The sequence below is a fragment of the Asparagus officinalis genome, unplaced genomic scaffold (genome assembly GCF_001876935.1).
Source record: "Asparagus officinalis unplaced genomic scaffold, Aspof.V1 AsparagusV1_Un271, whole genome shotgun sequence".
NCBI lineage: Eukaryota > Viridiplantae > Streptophyta > Magnoliopsida > Asparagales > Asparagaceae > Asparagus > Asparagus officinalis.
In genome coordinates this window covers 158,616-177,026 of record NW_017972536.1, presented here as the reverse complement: position 1 = coordinate 177,026, position 18,411 = coordinate 158,616, and the positions used below count along the sequence as shown (strand labels likewise).

Genomic DNA, 18,411 nt, shown 5'->3' with positions numbered 1-18,411 from the left:
TTTAGAGAAGTTTTTCTAAACTCTTCATTTGGCTATTTAATATTTTGTTTCTCAAAATTTTATGCTAGATTGATTTGAGTTTTAATTTTATTATACTCATTGTTTACACACACACCCACTTGAGATTTATTATCTCACATTAAGTATATTTGGTATGTGGGAGTAATTCATTGAGTGAGCTTAAATTTCGTTCTCATTTGCATTAGAGAACATATCATTTATTTGTACTTATTGTTGAAACACGTTGTAATACACAAGAACACTTAGAGGAGTGGTTGGTGAAAGACCGATGTCAATTGCAAGAGGAGTGAGATGGTTGTAAAGCCTAGGGAGAGGTCGTAAATCAAACACTTTAGGAATGTGACACGGGTAGTCCAACACTTAGAGGAGTGTGTCCTGTGGAATTGATAATGTGTGAGTTGTAAAAGTTTTCGGTGAACTTTGGAAACCGATTGTGTAGATTTTTGTGATATAGTGGAGAATCTCCTCGAGGTGAGGAGTGAAGACATAGGTCGTGAGTTGACCGAACTCCGTGATCATATCTTTGTGTTTGTGATTATCTTTAGCGTATTTTTCACCTTGCTTTTATTGTTTATATCACCTATTGTCATATTGTTTCATTGTATATCATTGCTTATATTTTTGTGTATATCATCATTGCAAAGATAATTCATTATTAGTTTTAATTTGGCATCAATATCGGATTAGATTAGCACTTACCCTACTCACCCCCGGTACTTTCATGAAGCTGTGATGAGGTTTAAGGAGGGACACTTTTATATGAAGGGGGTTTAGTTCGAAATTATATGTGTAGTAATAAGAATTTTCCTTTCCGGAGAATTTATTTATAACTTAGCAATTTGTATTTGTTCCAGTCAATCTCTGAATGGGGAGTCAGTTGCTAAATAAAAATACATAAGATTGACACAAAGAGAAATATCTATTTACTAATTTCTTATTGTTTGCAATGCTAATCGCGCCATAGATCTGTCACTCAATGCTTTGAGTTGGATATTGTGTATATATATGTATGTGTGATAAATTTTCAAGCCAGTTTAGATTATTTCTAAAATATGAATCAAACTAGTTTGATGTGTTAATTTTTCAAACAAGTTAATATAGTTATTAGAATAATTACACTATACAATTTATTTTTGTTACGCACAAATCCTAGGATGCAACACCATAATAATCTCCTTTCACCATCTCATTTTTATTTTATCATACTTCACATATACAACCACATTCAAATCATATTTATATGCCATCTGAGGGATGGATATATTTTCTTGTGGAATGATATTGCACTATTTTTTTTTCTCACAGCCCCTGAAAAATAAAATTAAAATAAGAACAACAGCTGTATGCAATTAGCGCTTCCATAGACTTCCCGCCAAAATCCTCACTATATTCCCAAGTTCCTCCAAACTATGAACCCACCGCATCAATTCTCCTGAACTGAAACAATTGATAAAAATGGCTTCTTCTGCTTCAAAAACCCTAATTGAAATCCTCACAGCGCCTGAAAACATAGTTTAAAGAGCTTGAACATCCAACTTATTAATTTTGCAATAGTATGAATGAACAAAATAAAAAGGCCAGCAGTTTTTTGGGTGTCTGATGATCTCACAAGACAATACCTGAAATCTAGCATATGCTTCTGCTTAACAAATGTGCAATATATGCAGCAAAGTGCGACGTCATGAGCTTGTATGTTGATTGTCAACATAAATTGCATTCCACTCATTTGCAATCACTGAATTCATAGCTAAGATAAACAATGTTCAAAAACACATGCATATCACTAATCTACTTTTAGCCCATGATAAAAACAAATGCAACCTGTCTCGGGTACTAGAAGTTTTTTTCAGTATCAGATGCGCTGTATAGATGCAGAGTATTTTTTTTTAACACTGACAGAGTAGAAATGCAAAATTGCAGGTTACACCCCTCCTGCTACATATCATACAATGTTAAAAACACCATAGCTTATAATATACTTTTCCCATTAGTCCAAAATCGTCCAAGTAGAAGTTGGCCGTGTTGCTGGCAGATAACTTGGACCTACGAGTGTGATCAAATCAGCAAAATCACCAAGGAAGATGATCCCAAAATTTAGAGTTGCCAATCTATTGGAGAAAGGCCCATTTTCTCTAGTAGCTGATTTGTCTGAGAAAAATGCCTGTTCCATTAAACTAATTAGAAACATATGAAATAAAGTATGAAAAAGAAATAAAAGCAAAAAATCAGTGATGCAACATACAACAATTATAGAATTATTATACAAACTAGCACAGTCTACAAAAAAATTGTAGTTTAAACATATAAAATTAGGTTTACTAGATAGTCAACATATGCGGAATTCCATATCCTCTATCTCTAATGATATTGAAAAAGGATAAAGATGTTTGAAAATGGGTCTGGACTAGCAAATTTACAGGGGACAGGATAATGGAATGGGCAGCCACTTCTCTTAGAGATCAACTTAATGTAGTCATTACCTGTAATAGTGTTACCTCAAGAATTATTTAGGGACATGCAATATTTTCCGCTTATGTCAATAATCCAACATGCTAATTGTGACCAGAGACAAATGGATGGAATAAGTTTTTTATTCTTACTATCATCATTTGAGGATATAGAGCAGAATAGCCACTCGCATTGGCTCCACCATAGAAGATACAACAATATAAAGAGCAATTGAAAGAAAAAGCCCATGCAACAAAGTCAAAAACATGGTTGTTCTGTTGATAACGGACCTGCATCCAAAAAATCCTCTGTTTGCAGACAAGCCTGATGGATGAGCAGCTCTCAGGACATGGTGCTTTGACTCATCAATAAGTCTGCAAGTTGTGAGTGAATGTAAAAGATGTAGGTAAACAGCAAAATAGAGCTTAAATAAATTGATAGATATCAATCAAGACATTAATCAATACACCTGCCAAACTAACAGTTTTACAAATGAATTCTTCTACTACAATCTCTTCAACAGACTAGTTATGAACGATTCTGATGATAGGAAAAAAACATGTACTTTTCTAATAGTTTCATAAAGCATGTTCCTTCATCTATGTGTAAATATTCAAGATTTATAACAGTGATGACCTTTCAGGTTGAGCATATTGACAAATAATTTTTGGGTATAGATCTTAGAAAATATCTGCAGGTTCAAGGATCTTCTATATCTGTGACAAACCTAAAGTTGAGATAGGATATCAATTTTCTCATTGTCAAAGGAACTTGCCACTACATCAAACCTCCAAAGTTATGATAAGGGTTAAGGGCTTATTTTTATACTCTTAACACCTATTAACTGAGTGGGAGAACATACCTTGCCTTCTCTTGAGCAGAATTTCCCCAAAGAAGAAAAACAATTCCAGTTTTCTTCTGTGAAATTGTTCGTATCACTGCATCTGTAAATGCTTCCCAGCCCTTCTTAGCATGAGAATTAGCTTGATGGTTCCTCACTGACAGGGTTACAGTAAAAAAATTAATAAGAACATACAAGGGGGAAAATAGAAAGGGTTTCATTGGTCATCAGACGGCAAAAGAAGTAGTGTGTAATTGGATTTTCATTCCAAATGAATACAAATGAATACAAAAATGATCGTACGATATCAGGGAACCTGAGAAACTTAGACCAAAAGGCATCATGCTTTCGCCCAATAACCAGGACAAGGTTAGAGTTGTTATGCGAGACAGAAACATCTCATAACCTAATGAGTTTCTGCTTATAGATTGATCATTGTTTTGTTTGCATAACTGTAACAAGTTTCCGAAGTCTGATAGCTTTATGATGTCTGCAGAAAAAGGTCTAGAAAGTAACTCAATTACGGTGTTATGAGTCTGCAATAAGGCAAAAATCAATGTTATGGTAGAGAAGTTGGAATATCCAAAATTTAAAAAGATGTGCCTTCTACGGCACCCTTTGATGGTAATCTGGACGGACAAAACTATGTTGAAAAGAAAATGTCCCTTTGCAATTAATGCTGCCAGAGAGAGCACCACAGATCCTGGTAACATCATTTTGTAGATGAAACTGAAGTATTAAACAAACACTATGGTCGCTATTTTTCAGTGCGAACATAGGAACACTGCACATATATTCTTTATGGTTCTAGTGAGAGTCCACGCTGACCTCCATTTGGTTCAGCTATCCATTAATTCATTTACCATAGCTTTTTTAGTGATCTCAACTGCATCCTCGTTGCTCACAGTGTCATGTTATAATCACATTCTGCACACAGTAATTATTGTGTTGTATTATTGTGGTTATGTTAACCTTGCAAATAGGTAAAATCTGCAAATTACAGAGAACTTTTCTAGCATATAGATATATATACAATTTCTTACATAGCCAAGCAGATACCATTGCAAAATAAAACTGATAAATAGTTACAGATGTAATCATGTCTCCAAGTTCACTGTATCACTTGTTAATGAATAAAATAATTGAGATGCCTATAACAAAGTTGCATGCAAATTAGAAGGGAGGGAAGGAGGAGGGTGCTACATTTAAATGATATATTAAACGCAAATTAGAAGGGAGGGAAGGAGGAGGGTGCTACATTGATATATTAAAGCGCGTAAAAGGTATATACCTGTTAGGACAGTGTTGAGCAGAAGAACACCCTACATGAAAATATTATCAAAGTCAGAAGCAGTCTAAAGCAACTTAAAAGGAAATTTCCTAGTAAGATAGGATCAAGATCCTTAACTGCTGGTCATTAATTAGACCAAACAGTCCTCTATCAACCCCTTTCTTTTCCTCCCTTCAAATTTAAGCATATTTTACAGATAGCCTTGATTGGAGAGTAGAGAATCTATACAAGTCTTTATCAATGTTATACATTGTTTCTAGAATAATGAGATGCAGCATAAATACTGTTTGTACATATGCAAACAGGTCAGCCAAAATGTGGAATGTATTTAGTTAAAAGAATTTCTAGGGATAAATTCACATTAGGGACATGAAAATAAGGAATTAGATAAAAAGAAGCAAATCCATGGAAATGTTAAAAGAATGTCTCTCATGGTGGAAAAAGATGAGGACCATAAACACAGAAAACCATATACAAGATAACTCAACCAAATCAAACAATAGATAACTGAAAAGCATTTAGTTCACAATTATGTGAGAACACAAATGATGAATTTACCTGCACTGTCCATCTGTCTAGGTTACCATGTGATGGGATAGAACAGCCAACATCATTCTTCAGTTCTTTGAATATGTTGACTAGGCTTGATGGAACCTTGATACCCTCTGGTACTGAGAAAGCCAGACCCATGGCTTGACCAGGTCCATGATAAGGATCCTGAAACAGCCAGTTACATAAGTGATGAATTGTACATGACATCCAAAATATTAAAAGAAGGTAGTAATAAGAAATTGAACCAATATCAATATCAGCAGTTGATCTATTAAACAAGATTAACATCAGCATTTGATCTATTAAACAAGGTTAAGAAAAGTTAATCATAACAAAATCAATTACATCTTTCAACACTCGTTATCCTTTTCTGCCTTGCAGACGATGGGGAAAATTTTTGAATTGTTGGATGCAAAAATAGATCATAAGTAGTCAACAAGACTTCTAGAATTCAAAAATAGAAATTCATGCTTTATGCTTTGTAACGTGCATCATGAGACAAAAATAAAGCAAATATGTAACTACATCCGCTAAATCAAATCCATTCACATACCAGTAGCACATATTTTGCATCAAAGATTCTAAAATAACCCAAAAGGTAGAGAGAGAATATCTCAAAGTGGTATGCCACAAGCAAAAAACTAAGAATAATTCCTCTTCTGACAGTAATGTGATGCTAGCACACCAAATTTAATAAAGGTCAGATAACCCTGAAAAGGAGGTAACTCAAGATCAGTTGAAATCCATTCATATTCAAATCACAGTCCAAGATAAGAAGGCAAAAGTAACATAAAATTATTCAAGCCTACCCATCCAATAGCATTTAACCCAACTTAAGCGAACTAACGAGTTAATAGAGAATGAATAAGTTGAGGTTGAGTTAAAGAGGACCAACCAATTCTATTCCTTCTTTACCACCTCACATCCCATGCACCCATCAGCCGTTTTCACTTAGCTTTTCAACTTCCCATGTTTACCGATAAAGATCACGATGATGGGTCACAGACCAATGTGTATCAAGTAACTTCAATGCTCCCCCTTCAATGGGACGAGGACAAGTAGAAGACCTCTAGCATAAATGTCATTTGATTGAACGCAAAATAAACCGGGAGCAGTGATTAAATTATTTAATAGGAGGGTTTGAACCCTTGAAACTCATACTTTGGTAACATACAGATAACAACTTTTACCCAAAGCTTAAGCTAACAGTCGTTAAATGACAATGCATGTCAAGCAATCTTAATCACCTTTCATCTAACCCAAGTTCAACTTTGGAACATCAAAAATCAGGAAGAAGTATTGTAGTCATCTAATCTATCTGCAATCGGTTTGCGAATTTAGGAAAAAGAGTCCCATTTTCTCCTTTTAACTTCATCAAATTGAAATAAGGTATCAAAACTAAGGGGGGGTTATTGGTTGGGATAAATTGGGGCCAAGTGAAAAAATTGTTCCAATGGAACAATTTTACCCCTTTGGGATATTTTGAGTGGGGTAAAGTAGGATAAAGTGGGATAATAGGATAATTTGAGCCTTTGATTTGATAATTCATGTGGGATAATTGATGATGTGACACCTTATTAAAAAATAATTTTATCTATTAATTACTTCTAAATTAACTTATACAATTGGTTTAGTATATTATTTAGTATATTATTATAATATAATTATTATTTTACTTTATATTAAAATATAATATATTGTACTATACTTACAAATTACTATTATTAATTATTATATTGTATTATATTATATTATATTAGCATGCTATACTATATATAATAATTAATATAATATAACATCAATAATATATGTTATTAAAATATTAATATATGTTATTAAAATATCAATATATGTTATTATATAATATTATTAAAATATTATATAATATTATAATAAATACATTATACTATAATTACCATTATATAATATTATTAATATATGTTATTAAATTATGTTATTAAAATATTAATATATGTTATAGTTTATATATCATGTCATATATTTATAATATAATTAGCATGTATTAGTTAAGTAATACAAAAATATTTTAAAATTATCCCAATTGCCTTTAAAGTGGAACAACATTGTTCTAATATGGAGGATGGGGTAAACTTTTACTATTGAGACAAAATTTTTGTATATGATTGGGGTAATTTTATCCTAAGTGGTGTAATTGTCTCACTAGTGTTCCAAAAAACCAATAACACAAAAAGGTATTATCCTTGTTCCATTGTCCTAATGAATAACACTTTGAAATAGAATCCCCAAAATTATCACATTATCCCCCAAAATGTCCCAACCAATAACCCTCCCTAAGAGTTTGAGAACAGAAAGAACAGTCAGATACTTTCACTCTAGGCATTTGAAGTGAAAAACAATGTGCTATTTTTCTTAATTAAATTGTAGATTGTTAGGAAATAGTCGCTGAAACTTTATATTTATAGTTATAATTTATTTCATGCTTAGGTGGTAGTAATACCTATCATATAGAAAACCTACATCCTGGCATGATGAACAATTCGATGAGAACCTTTAAATGTTTGCTACAAACAATACATTTCTTCCTGAAGTATACATTCCTCGACTTAAGGTACATTTCTCACTTGGAACTCAGAAAATATACCTGCCCGATGATCACAACCTTCAACCGATCAAACGGAGTCGAATTAAGTGCATTAAAGATGAGGTATGGGGGTGGATAGATCGGAACGCTCCCACAAATCTCTCTTTCTACAAACATACACAGATTCTTCGCATAGGGCTTCTGAAGCTCATCAGGAATTGCTTCCAACCATGTCTCTTCAACCAAAAGCTCCTCCAGCTTCGCATAACCCAACCCTTCAGCTGAACCATCACACATTCAGTACAAAAATCCAACTTTACCAAAAGGATTTTTTACCTATAAACCCTCAAATATAGATATTTGCTAATTTAACCCTATATTCCACCTAAGAGTTAAAATATTCAGATATTCCGTTCAAAATCTAAAGACATTAAATATGGGGGTATTTTAACTCAATGTAGTAGACGCAAGGAATAAATTAGCGAATATCTAGCTTTTAGGTGTATACTTGCAAGACGTGCTTAATTTTGAGGGCCTATATGCAAAAAAGAGAAAATCTTTAACCAAAACTAAAGTATACGGAAACCCTAGGAAAGAAGTAATACCTTTGGATTTCTCGATCTTCTCGGTGCAGAGCCTGAGATTGCGCTTGGATCGAGCGAGGGCTTTGTTTATCTCGATTCTTGATCGCTGTTCGGGGGTGAGATTGGAGGCGGCGTCGGCTGAGGTTGAGCTGGAGCAGGCGGCGATGGGGGATTTGGGGATTACGGTTCCGGCGGGGGAGGATGAGGAGAGGGTTTTCAGGCGCTTTGACGGATTGAGGAGCTCCATTAGGGTTTTTGAAGCAGAAGAAGCCATTTTTATCTTTTACTTTTAAATTTTTTTTTCCCGATTGTTTCAGCTTTAGGAGAGTAGATGCATTAGGGTTTATTTTGGGATGAATCAGGAGATATATCATGGATTTTGGCGGGAAGGCTATTGAAGGGCTAATTGCAGTACAGCTGTTGTTATTGTTGTAGTTCATTTTCCAGTAGCTGTGAGAAAAAGTTAGGCAATGTCATTGAATAAGAAAACATAAATAAATATGAGGGAAAATTGTGTCGATGTCCCAAAAACAATATCTTCATGTGTTGTAACACTTTTATTTTTTTTCCCAATATGGTTCAGCCCCAAAAAGTGTCATATCATATGTTGCAGCCATCATATCATATGTTGCAGCCATCTTTTAGCAATTATTACCCGCCAACTAAGCATAGAGAGAGCATAAAAAATACAAAACTCCAAAATGCCCTTATCTTCTCTATTCTTTCATGTTAGGTCTATTTAGAGTTCATGTTAGAACTAATTCATGTTAGGTCTAATTTCAGTTCATGTTAGGTATAATAATAGTTCATGTTAGGTCTAATTTTAGTTCATGTTAAGTCTAATAATAGTTCATGTTAAATCTAATTTCAGTTCATGTTAAGCCTAATAATAGTTCATGTTATGTCTAATTTCATGTTAGGTCTAATAATAGATCATGTTAGGTCTAATAATAGTTCATGTTACATCTAATCTAATCTAATACTATTATAAAAGTGGATTGGCATGTTAAAACATTTCTTCCAAAAATGCCCTCCAAACCACATACATACATACATAAAACACATGCATCCATACATATAAACACATACATATATATGCATACATTCTAATAATGTCATAACTCTCCTATTAATTATCCACTAATATTAACTTCTAATTTTTGTAACCCCTCCACTAATCCAATATTAATGTCATCATTAGGATAAAGGTACAAATTGTCTACACCTATCAATGATGCATGATTACAAATGAAAATTTCAGTTTAGAATTTAAAGGTCATGTGATTCTTATAAATTGACCTAATTTTCTCAGTCAAACATATCCGCATTAAATAGAAAATAGAACTTGGAGAAAAAGGTTGAGGAATGGAAGAAAAGACAATCATCACAGGTTAGTAAAAAGTTAATCATTGTTTATACTATTATTATAATTTACTTATAGCTTTCAAAAATAGTGTTAGATGGTTACGTAAAAACATGTAGATAGTAAAAAGGTAACTACATGATTTTCTATTAAGATGCACTCGTGAAGGTTGAGGGAGAGAAGGAGAGATCGATGTTCATTATCCAATTTTCAATGGTTTTTGTAAGTTATATAATTTTTTTTTAGAAGGAGAGATCGATGTTCATTATCCAATTTTCAATGGTTTTTGTAAGTTATATAATTTTTTTTAAAAATGAGTGACCATTAGTATCCAATTGCGTTAGTTTATTTGATGTTAAATAAATATCCAGTTTTTTTTACTACTAATATTTCAAGTTGGGAGCTTCGTGATTACATTTGCCATAGTTCATATTTTATTTCATCCATATTTTTATCTCCAGATGAGTTTCTCGATACATTAACACTTATATAAATAGTATTACCAATTTTTTATTCTTATGTGGCTAATGGTTTCTAGATTTAAAAATAGCAAAAGGCGGAGTCTGCCTCCAAGACCTCTAATTGCTCCAAGACACCCCGGATTGAATGTCATGATAAATTTCTCGATGTATTTCATTAATACTTTACTCTTTCGGAGCTTAGTATCAAATTATTTATTTTTAATCCAGAGGCGCATGTTATTGTTAAGGACCAAGGAGTATTGATTGTGTTTTTAACTTCCTTTGGATAAATGGAGCGGAGTTCCATTTCTTTATTTTGAGAAATTTTATTTACTTGAGGTTCATAAATTTGTAGATGTTACTTTTTTAATGTGCATGTGATTAATGGAAGTTTGTGGTGTAATTAAGAGTTATATCATTTTTTTTGTTATTTTGAGAAATATTATTTACTTTAGGTTTATAAATTTGTAGAAATTGCTTTTCTATTATGTGTAATTTATGGAAGTTTGTGGTGTAATTTGGAGTTTATCGGACACAAAGTAAATTCACATAATAGTTCTTAATGTCAAGTAACATGAAAGCAGTAAATAACTATTTATTGACAACAATGTGAAAATTATATATATAGGAATATCTGTATGGAATGCATATACTTGGTTGAATGTGTGCAATGTAGATATATGTCAAATGCCTTTTTGATGTATCCTAAAATCCCAATGTAGGAATGATGGGATTAAAAACACTTGACTAACAAATTCATTTACATTATTAACTCATTTTCTTAATAATAGTTCATGTTAGGTCTAATAATAGTTCATGTTAGGTATAATAATAGTTCATGTTAAATCTAATTTCAGTTCATGTTAGGTCTAATTTCAGTTCATGTTAGGTATAATAATAGTTCATGTTAGGTCTAATAATAGTTCATGTTAAATCTAATTTCAGTTCATGTTAGGTCTAATTTCAGTTCATGTTAAGTCTAATAATAGTTCATGTTATGTCTAATAATAGTTAATGTTAGGTCCAATAATAGTTCATGTTAAGCCTAATAATAGTTCATGTTAGGTCTAATAATAGTTCATTTTAAGTCTAATAATAGTTCATGTTAGGTCTAATAATAGTTCATGTTATGTCTAATATCAGTTCATGTTATGTCTAACAATACTTCATGTTAAGTCTAATAATAGTTCATGTTAGGTCTAATTTCATGTTAGGTCTAATAATAGTTCATGTTAGATCTAATAATAGTTCATGTTAGGTCTAATTTTATGTTAAGTCTAATAATAGTTTATGTTAAGCCTAATAATAGTTCATGTTAGGTCCAATTTCATGTTAGGTCTAATAATAGTTCATGTTAGGTCTAATAATAGTTCATGTTACATCTAATTTAAGTATATGTTAAGTCTAATAACAGTTCATGTTAGGTCTAATTTCATATTAAGTCCAACTTGATTCGTGTTAAGTCTAAATTTAGTTCATGTTAAGTCTAATAACAGTTCATGTTAGGTCTAATTTACTTCATGTTAAATTCCTTTTAAGTCTAATTTAATTCATGTTAAGTCTAATTTAAAATTAGACCTAACATGAACTATTATTAGACTTAACATGAAATTAGACCTAACATGAACTATTATTAGACTTAACATGAACTAAAATTAGACATAACCTAAACTAAAATTAGACTTAACATGAACTGAAATTAGACTTAACATGAACTATTATTAGACATGACATGAACTATTATTAGACTTAACATGAACTAAAATTAGACCTAACATGAACTATTATTAGGCCTAACATGAAATTAGACCTAACATGAACTCTAAATAGACCTAACATGAAAGAATATAGTAGATAAAGCTATTTTGGGGTTTTGTACTTTTTATCCTCTCTATACTTAGTTGGCGGGTAATAATTGCTAAAAGAAGACAGCAGCACATGATGTGACACTTCTTGAGGTTAAACCACATGGGTGAAAAGTGAAGGGAGTGCATCACATAAAAATATTGCTTTTAGGGCATTGACTCGATTTTAATGTAATGTGAACATGTGACAAAGGAAAAATGAGAAAGTGAGCGGGGATTCTCATCGATAGATTTATTTAATACGATGATCGATCTCGTCTAGTTTTAATCTGCACTAGACACGGTCCATGTGTAAAAGTTATATAATTTAAACATTTCTAATCATTATATTAGTCATTTGTAAAATGAACATTAGTGAAATTTTTTATTCATGTTTTAAAGAATATAGACTAGTTTGAAAAGTTAACACATAGATACTAGGCATATCCAACTGTTAAGTGACTTATGGGACCTATCTCTTTTTTTTTTTTGTTATAGTATATTTATAACATAATTAACATTATCTTAGATGTAGCGAAAGAGTCAAGTTGAACTGGCACTCTAAAGTTTCTAGTTTAACTCTCCCGAAAAGCATCCATAAAAATTTACTTTTCTAGAATATTAGAGGCCGCGCTTTGGGAGGCAGGGAAGTTTGCTCGCCAAACAAAAAAAAAAACCTTATCCTAGAAGTTGCCCGATGGAGTTAAAAATCGGTAAAATATAAACTGTTAAATAATTATTAAATAGCTATTTTTCTTCAAGCCATTAATTAGCAGCTCACTCTCCATTCAAGAAGTAAACTGAACACATAAACTGGGAGAGACGATTGTCTCAAAGTGTGACGCTCCTGGTTTTATACAAGGCTGTAGTCCAAAGTGAACCTAAGAATGTCAAACCTGACATGCATCCACACAGTGCAACAACACGTTTCACCATCACAGTAATATCTCTCTAGTGGAATCAACAATAAACAAGTGCAGGTACAAAGCAAATAGAATAAGATGATAATACAATGAACATGATAAAGAAGGAGATATCCAAATAAACATAATCATGTTCCACCTGAATAAAAGAGAATACTACTGATAAACTGAAACAAATGTAAAATATCTCGATACATAGAGTCAAATAAAAATAGTACTAAGGCACACGGTCTTTCCAAAATAAAGTACAATTCTAAATGTTTGAAAATGAACAATAACTACTGTGGAGCACTAAATAACTAATAATAATGAATAATGATAGAAGCTAAGCCGAAATTCCATCAACCTGTGACTCTCCGTATGCCTGACTCACTGCCTGAAAAGAGGGGAAACATCGAGCGTCAAAGCGCTAGCGGGATCATCTTCACCGCCCCCAGGGAGAGGGGGTTAGGAGTATATATATGAAAAATACGGGTTAGTGTGTGTGTGTGTGTGTGTGTGTGTGTGTGTGTGTGTATAACACATCTATCCTGAACTAAGTGAAAATTAATATTTAGAAATCCACATCATGAGAATGGGTACGTCAAGCGAAATAATCGAAACAAGAAAACGCTCATGTATATACCTTATATCTTAAGTTGTGAATAACTAAATACCAACTCTAAATCCTAAGAATAAAACAATAAATGAAAGACAATACCATACCAAACCTCATCTAATGCCAATCATGTCAAACATCTCACACTATCCTCGGGTAGGTGGCGTAGTCACAAAAATAAACATCCGATACAAACTTCTCACATAGAAATACCGTGAATAACATCCTCAGTCTCATATCCTACTCTCGGGTAACTAACATGGGAGCATGAATGCAATCTGTGCAATCTCCTAACAGAAACAACGATACTTTTGTAAGACGCTCACAGTATCATGTGGCATCAACAACCTTACTCAATCGCCCTGCAAAAACAAATATATCACCCTATTCCGAAAAACAATGATGCAACATAGAGTGTCGTCCGGCCACGGTCTCATTGCGGGGTATAACTAACAAACTATGAGTGTAGTCTAGCCGCGATTTCATTGCGGGAATACTGACTAACCCCACTCAGCATCCACACATTCATGAAATGCAATATATATGACTATCTATCACAACTAGATCAAAATATAAGTTACGCACCTCCGAATGCTCGTGTGTGCGCATCACCAATACGTGTACACTCTCAGGGTCACGTGCATGGATCTACGTGCAACACGTACTCCGTGGTTGCGATCAAACAAACGTAGTGAAAACAAATACTCAAATAGCAGCTCATCGGTCGACCGAAGTAGGCCATCGGTTGACCGATCGGCTCATGCACAAACGTGCACACGCTACACAGTTTGCATCTGTCGACCGACTCCTTCGTTCGATCGACCGACTAGAAGAGAAATTGAAAATGAATTTACAGTGCAGGTTTTGATCTACAATCCATCAAATTGATATTTTTACATATAAGTACATATAATTAAACTTGTTTAATGTGATTAGGGTACGATTAACTACATGAAACTCAATTTATCAAGTTTGAGTGAATTCTATTAACCCTAACATGATCATGTTCGTAAGGATTATAATGAAAACCAAAAATCTCGACAAAATCTCATGTTAGAATTTATTTTAGAAATTAAATCCAAATAAGAGAATCAGTATTATAACTTTTTAAAATCAAAGGATCAAATCTTGTAGCCTTGTTGTTACGCCCCACTTCTTAAAATACCGGGGAATCGGGACGTGAACAAGCCCGCGACGTATTAGATTAAGGAGAATAAATAAAAATAAATATTTCTTCTCAACCTAATACGCTAAGCGTCAAGCAATATACAATGTAAAGTCACAAGTCCCCGATCACAGTTAGCAAGAATATAATAGACAAACTTAGAACAAAATAATCCATATCATAAAAGAAATATCATCCAAAACATAATATTCGGGTCAACATGCCCTTATACAAAACTGAACAACAGGATACTAGAGAAATATAAAAATACATCGTCCAACAGAAATAGAAAGGAAATACTGTAAAAGTAAACTAAGACCATCAACTAATAAAATAAAAACTAGGCTTCGACTTCTTCTTCTGCACTGTCTGCAAGGCACTTCTACTGAGAATATTCGGGCTCTAGCGTATCTCCAAGCTGGACATGTCCTTCCTCTAAGTCTGACGTACACCAGAGAAAACAGGTGCACGTCAGCGTGTATGGCACACGGTAAGACCCCACAAAAGAAAAGAACGGTCGAACGACCAAAGCAATAATAGATGCAACAACAGTAATGACAATAAAAGCGTGACCAATGCGATAACAGAAATAGAAATAGAAACATGTGATGATAGTAACAACGATAGAGGTATGCAACTGGAATACTAACAATCTAGACATGATCCACTAGTAGAGTATAACAGTCAGGAGAATCGATAATCATTCAAGTGACGAGGTCATACTACTAGCCATCCTATCACAACTCACTGGTCCACATCTCAACAAAACTAACAAAGTCTTCCAGAAGACCCACAAGCATATTATACATATTTTACATGTTATTTGAACTGGGGAAGAATATCTTCATGTATATAATCGGGTCCCCATAAACCTGTCCAGGGGCCGTGCCTTCAAGTCAAGTATTGACCCTCTGGCCCATGTATATAAAAACTCACGATATCAGAAAAGCGCATGTGCCCGTTTATATAGATGCTATATGCTCCATCCAATTCCCCTTTATAAACCCCATGTTTGTCATATTAAATTAAATGACTATACATAAAATATTGTGCACTAGTCACGGAGTTACCGTGGAACGACTTCTGTAAAACTATAAAAATAATCATGACCCATAATACGTCCGATTAAGAGTGCATCGTCTAGTCAATGCTATAATAGTAATAGTCAAGGAAACCTTATACGGGGATATCGATATCAAGGGAACTCAGCACTCCTCACATTGGGATATCGATGTCGAGTGAGTATAGCCATGCTTTGAAGCACGCTTATAAATCATACTTTTAACAGGAGTCGTCTTCATGTACAGTCTCTCCTATTGGATAACAACTAGATGATAAAACAACAAGCTTCTATATAGTCATTTGTCAAACAATCCATGTATGTAATCACAATATATACAATACAACTAATCATATTATAGTCTAATCTAATTAATTAACTTATAAAAGATCTAGAAATTGAATGACAAGTCAATAAGTAATGAGATCTTGCCTACAAGGCCACAGAGCCTATTGACGAGATGGCGACGTTATAGTTTGCTGTTCGTTGTTCGGCGATGCGCGCAGCGGATCGAGAGGCTAATTTGTGGAGCCGGACAGTGGCGTCGGTGGTGATGAAGGAGGCTGTTCGACGTTGGGTGTTGAGGTGAGGAGGAGGACATCAACGGCGGGCTCGGGCTGTTGGGGGAGGCGGTGAGGCTGGGGCTGAGCTCGGGTTGAAGGAGGAGCTCGGGGCGAGGGCGGTGATGGGATGGAGCGACAGTCGAAGCCAGGGTAAGCGCTCGTCGGAGGAGGCGTAGGTTAGGCGAATGAAGGCGCGAGATGGGGTAGCAGAGCTATTGGTGGGCGGTGGCGCAAGGCGAGGTCGGATCTATAGGAGGCACGGCGTTGGCTACTAGAACGACGCGACATCTGACGGTAAATGGGGCGGCGTGGAATCTGATCTAGGCACGTTGGTGAGAGAGGAGGCGTAGGAGAACGGGAGCGGGGAGACAGGTGGTGGAGAGGGTGGCCGATGGGGAATGAGGCGCGGTCGACGGGGGAGAGAGAGGTAAACGCTGGGGGAGCAAGGTGCGTCGTACGGCGACGAAGGGGCGGCCAAAGCGGCGGCTCGCAGAGCAGAAAAGAGAGAGAGGGGAGAGAGCAGAACACGAGGCGCTGTGTTTTCGTGAACTGGAAGAGAGATACATATATAGGATATATATAGGTTTGAAATTAGGGTTAGAGTTTAGATATTTAAACAAAAATAATTAATAAAAAAATATAATTACTTAAATTTTAAATTAAATAATTATAGGAAAATTATCTACAAATTAAAACATATCAGTTATACTAATACAACAGATAATATGTAATAGTAGTAATAATACAACAAATTATACAAATAATACGTAATATTAATAATAATACACTATATTATACGAAATAATACATAATAGTAATAATAATACAACATATTATTTAAAATGATACGTAATAGTATCGATAACACAACTGATTAATTCCAGAAATTTTTACTGCACTAAGTTAATTCATAAATATCAAAATAATTTAAATAAATATAAAATTGGATTTTTAAATCGTAGAAAAGTCTAAAAAATTGAGAAAAATACAAATATTCTTTTAAAAATAATAATTAAATATTTTAAAATACCAAAAATTTATTTAAACTAGTCTCGAAAATTCATGGTCATTACACTTGTGGTTTAAAAGAACAATCTTTATACTTAAACTAGGTTTTAAAGTCTAATAAAACCAAATAGAAATAAGTGAAAACCAAATAAACACGGGGATGAGATTGGAGGAGATGAAACTCGCCTCAACACATGCAAGAATCCCCAAATATGCAAGAAAACAGGTTCTCCTTCACCAAATGTCAATGATCTCACCCTCTTCTCGGTATTTACTTCACAAAGCTCTTGAAAATCATAAAAAATAATATCTAGGGTTTTGAGGGGAGAGAGTGGCTGCTAGGGTTCAGAGATATGATGAAAAAGGGAAATTTTTGTGAAATATAACCATATATATAGGCAAACCCGAATCAACTCAAAAAGAACGGAAAACAAAACCTATAGGGTTCTGCCTCCCGTCGGTCGACTGATGCTATCATCGGTCGATCGTCCAACTCCCATCGGTCGACTGATATAAGTTGTCAGTCGACCGGCCAGAAGCAAAAATCCAACTTTGTAGGTTTGTGAACACATGCATGATTTCACTCGTTTACACTTATATACATACTTAATCAATCTCAAATTGATTACCCATGTACTCATTCATCAATAAATGATATTTATCATAATATAACTCACTTAATACTATTTACCATAGTATTTTCAAAAATTATGGGGTTTTACACAAAGGTACTTTCCTTACACTGTAGAGTAAGCCCCCTTTAGATGCTAGTATTCCTCCTTAAACCTCATCATTTCTTCATTCCTCTCAAAATCCAAGAAGCCATTACTCTCTCAATGGAGATAATCATCAGTGTTGCCATTTTCCCATCTCTCAAGCTCTCCAATGGAGCTCCTCAGTCTCATCTCCTCTTTAAATACTCCTTGTTCTTCAAACCCATGAGCTCAAATCCTCAGAAGAGCATTTTGATTGCCGCTAAGGGTATGTTTGGATGGAGGGTAGAGTAGGGAAGGAGAAGAGAAATTTGGATTTAACATTGTTTGAAAGTTCTATTAGGAGGGTAGAGGTGGGGAAGTTAAGGAAAAGTTTGCACTAAAATCTTACCCCCCCCCCCCCCCCCCCCCCC

At 34.1% G+C, this 18,411-nt stretch overlaps 1 protein-coding gene across 1 annotated transcript; it reads right to left on the bottom strand.

Moving 5' to 3' along the window:
* Positions 1 to 1,781: 1,781 nt before the first annotated feature.
* LOC109827501 (uracil-DNA glycosylase, mitochondrial) lies at positions 1,782 to 8,744 on the bottom strand. Its single transcript, XM_020394507.1, has 7 exons — positions 8,322 to 8,744; positions 7,777 to 7,997; positions 5,160 to 5,318; positions 4,602 to 4,632; positions 3,332 to 3,467; positions 2,760 to 2,843; positions 1,782 to 2,182 (listed from the first exon to the last, which is right to left on the bottom strand). The coding sequence occupies exons 1-7, from the start codon at positions 8,572 to 8,574 to the stop codon at positions 2,116 to 2,118; spliced, it is 951 nt and encodes a 316-aa protein (XP_020250096.1). The 5' UTR covers positions 8,575 to 8,744; the 3' UTR covers positions 1,782 to 2,115.
* Positions 8,745 to 18,411: the final 9,667 nt, after the last annotated feature.

Coding starts and splice junctions, on each gene's coding strand:
- LOC109827501 (XM_020394507.1), bottom strand. CDS start 8,574: ATGGCTTCTTCTGCTTCAAAAACCCTAATGGAGCTCCTCAATCCGTCA. Junction 7,998..8,321: donor GAAGATCGAGAAATCCAAAG/GTATTACTTCTT, acceptor GTGATGGTTCAG/CTGAAGGGTTGGGTTATGCG. Junction 2,844..3,331: donor TCTGCTCAAGAGAAGGCAAG/GTATGTTCTCCC, acceptor CACAACTTGCAG/ACTTATTGATGAGTCAAAGC.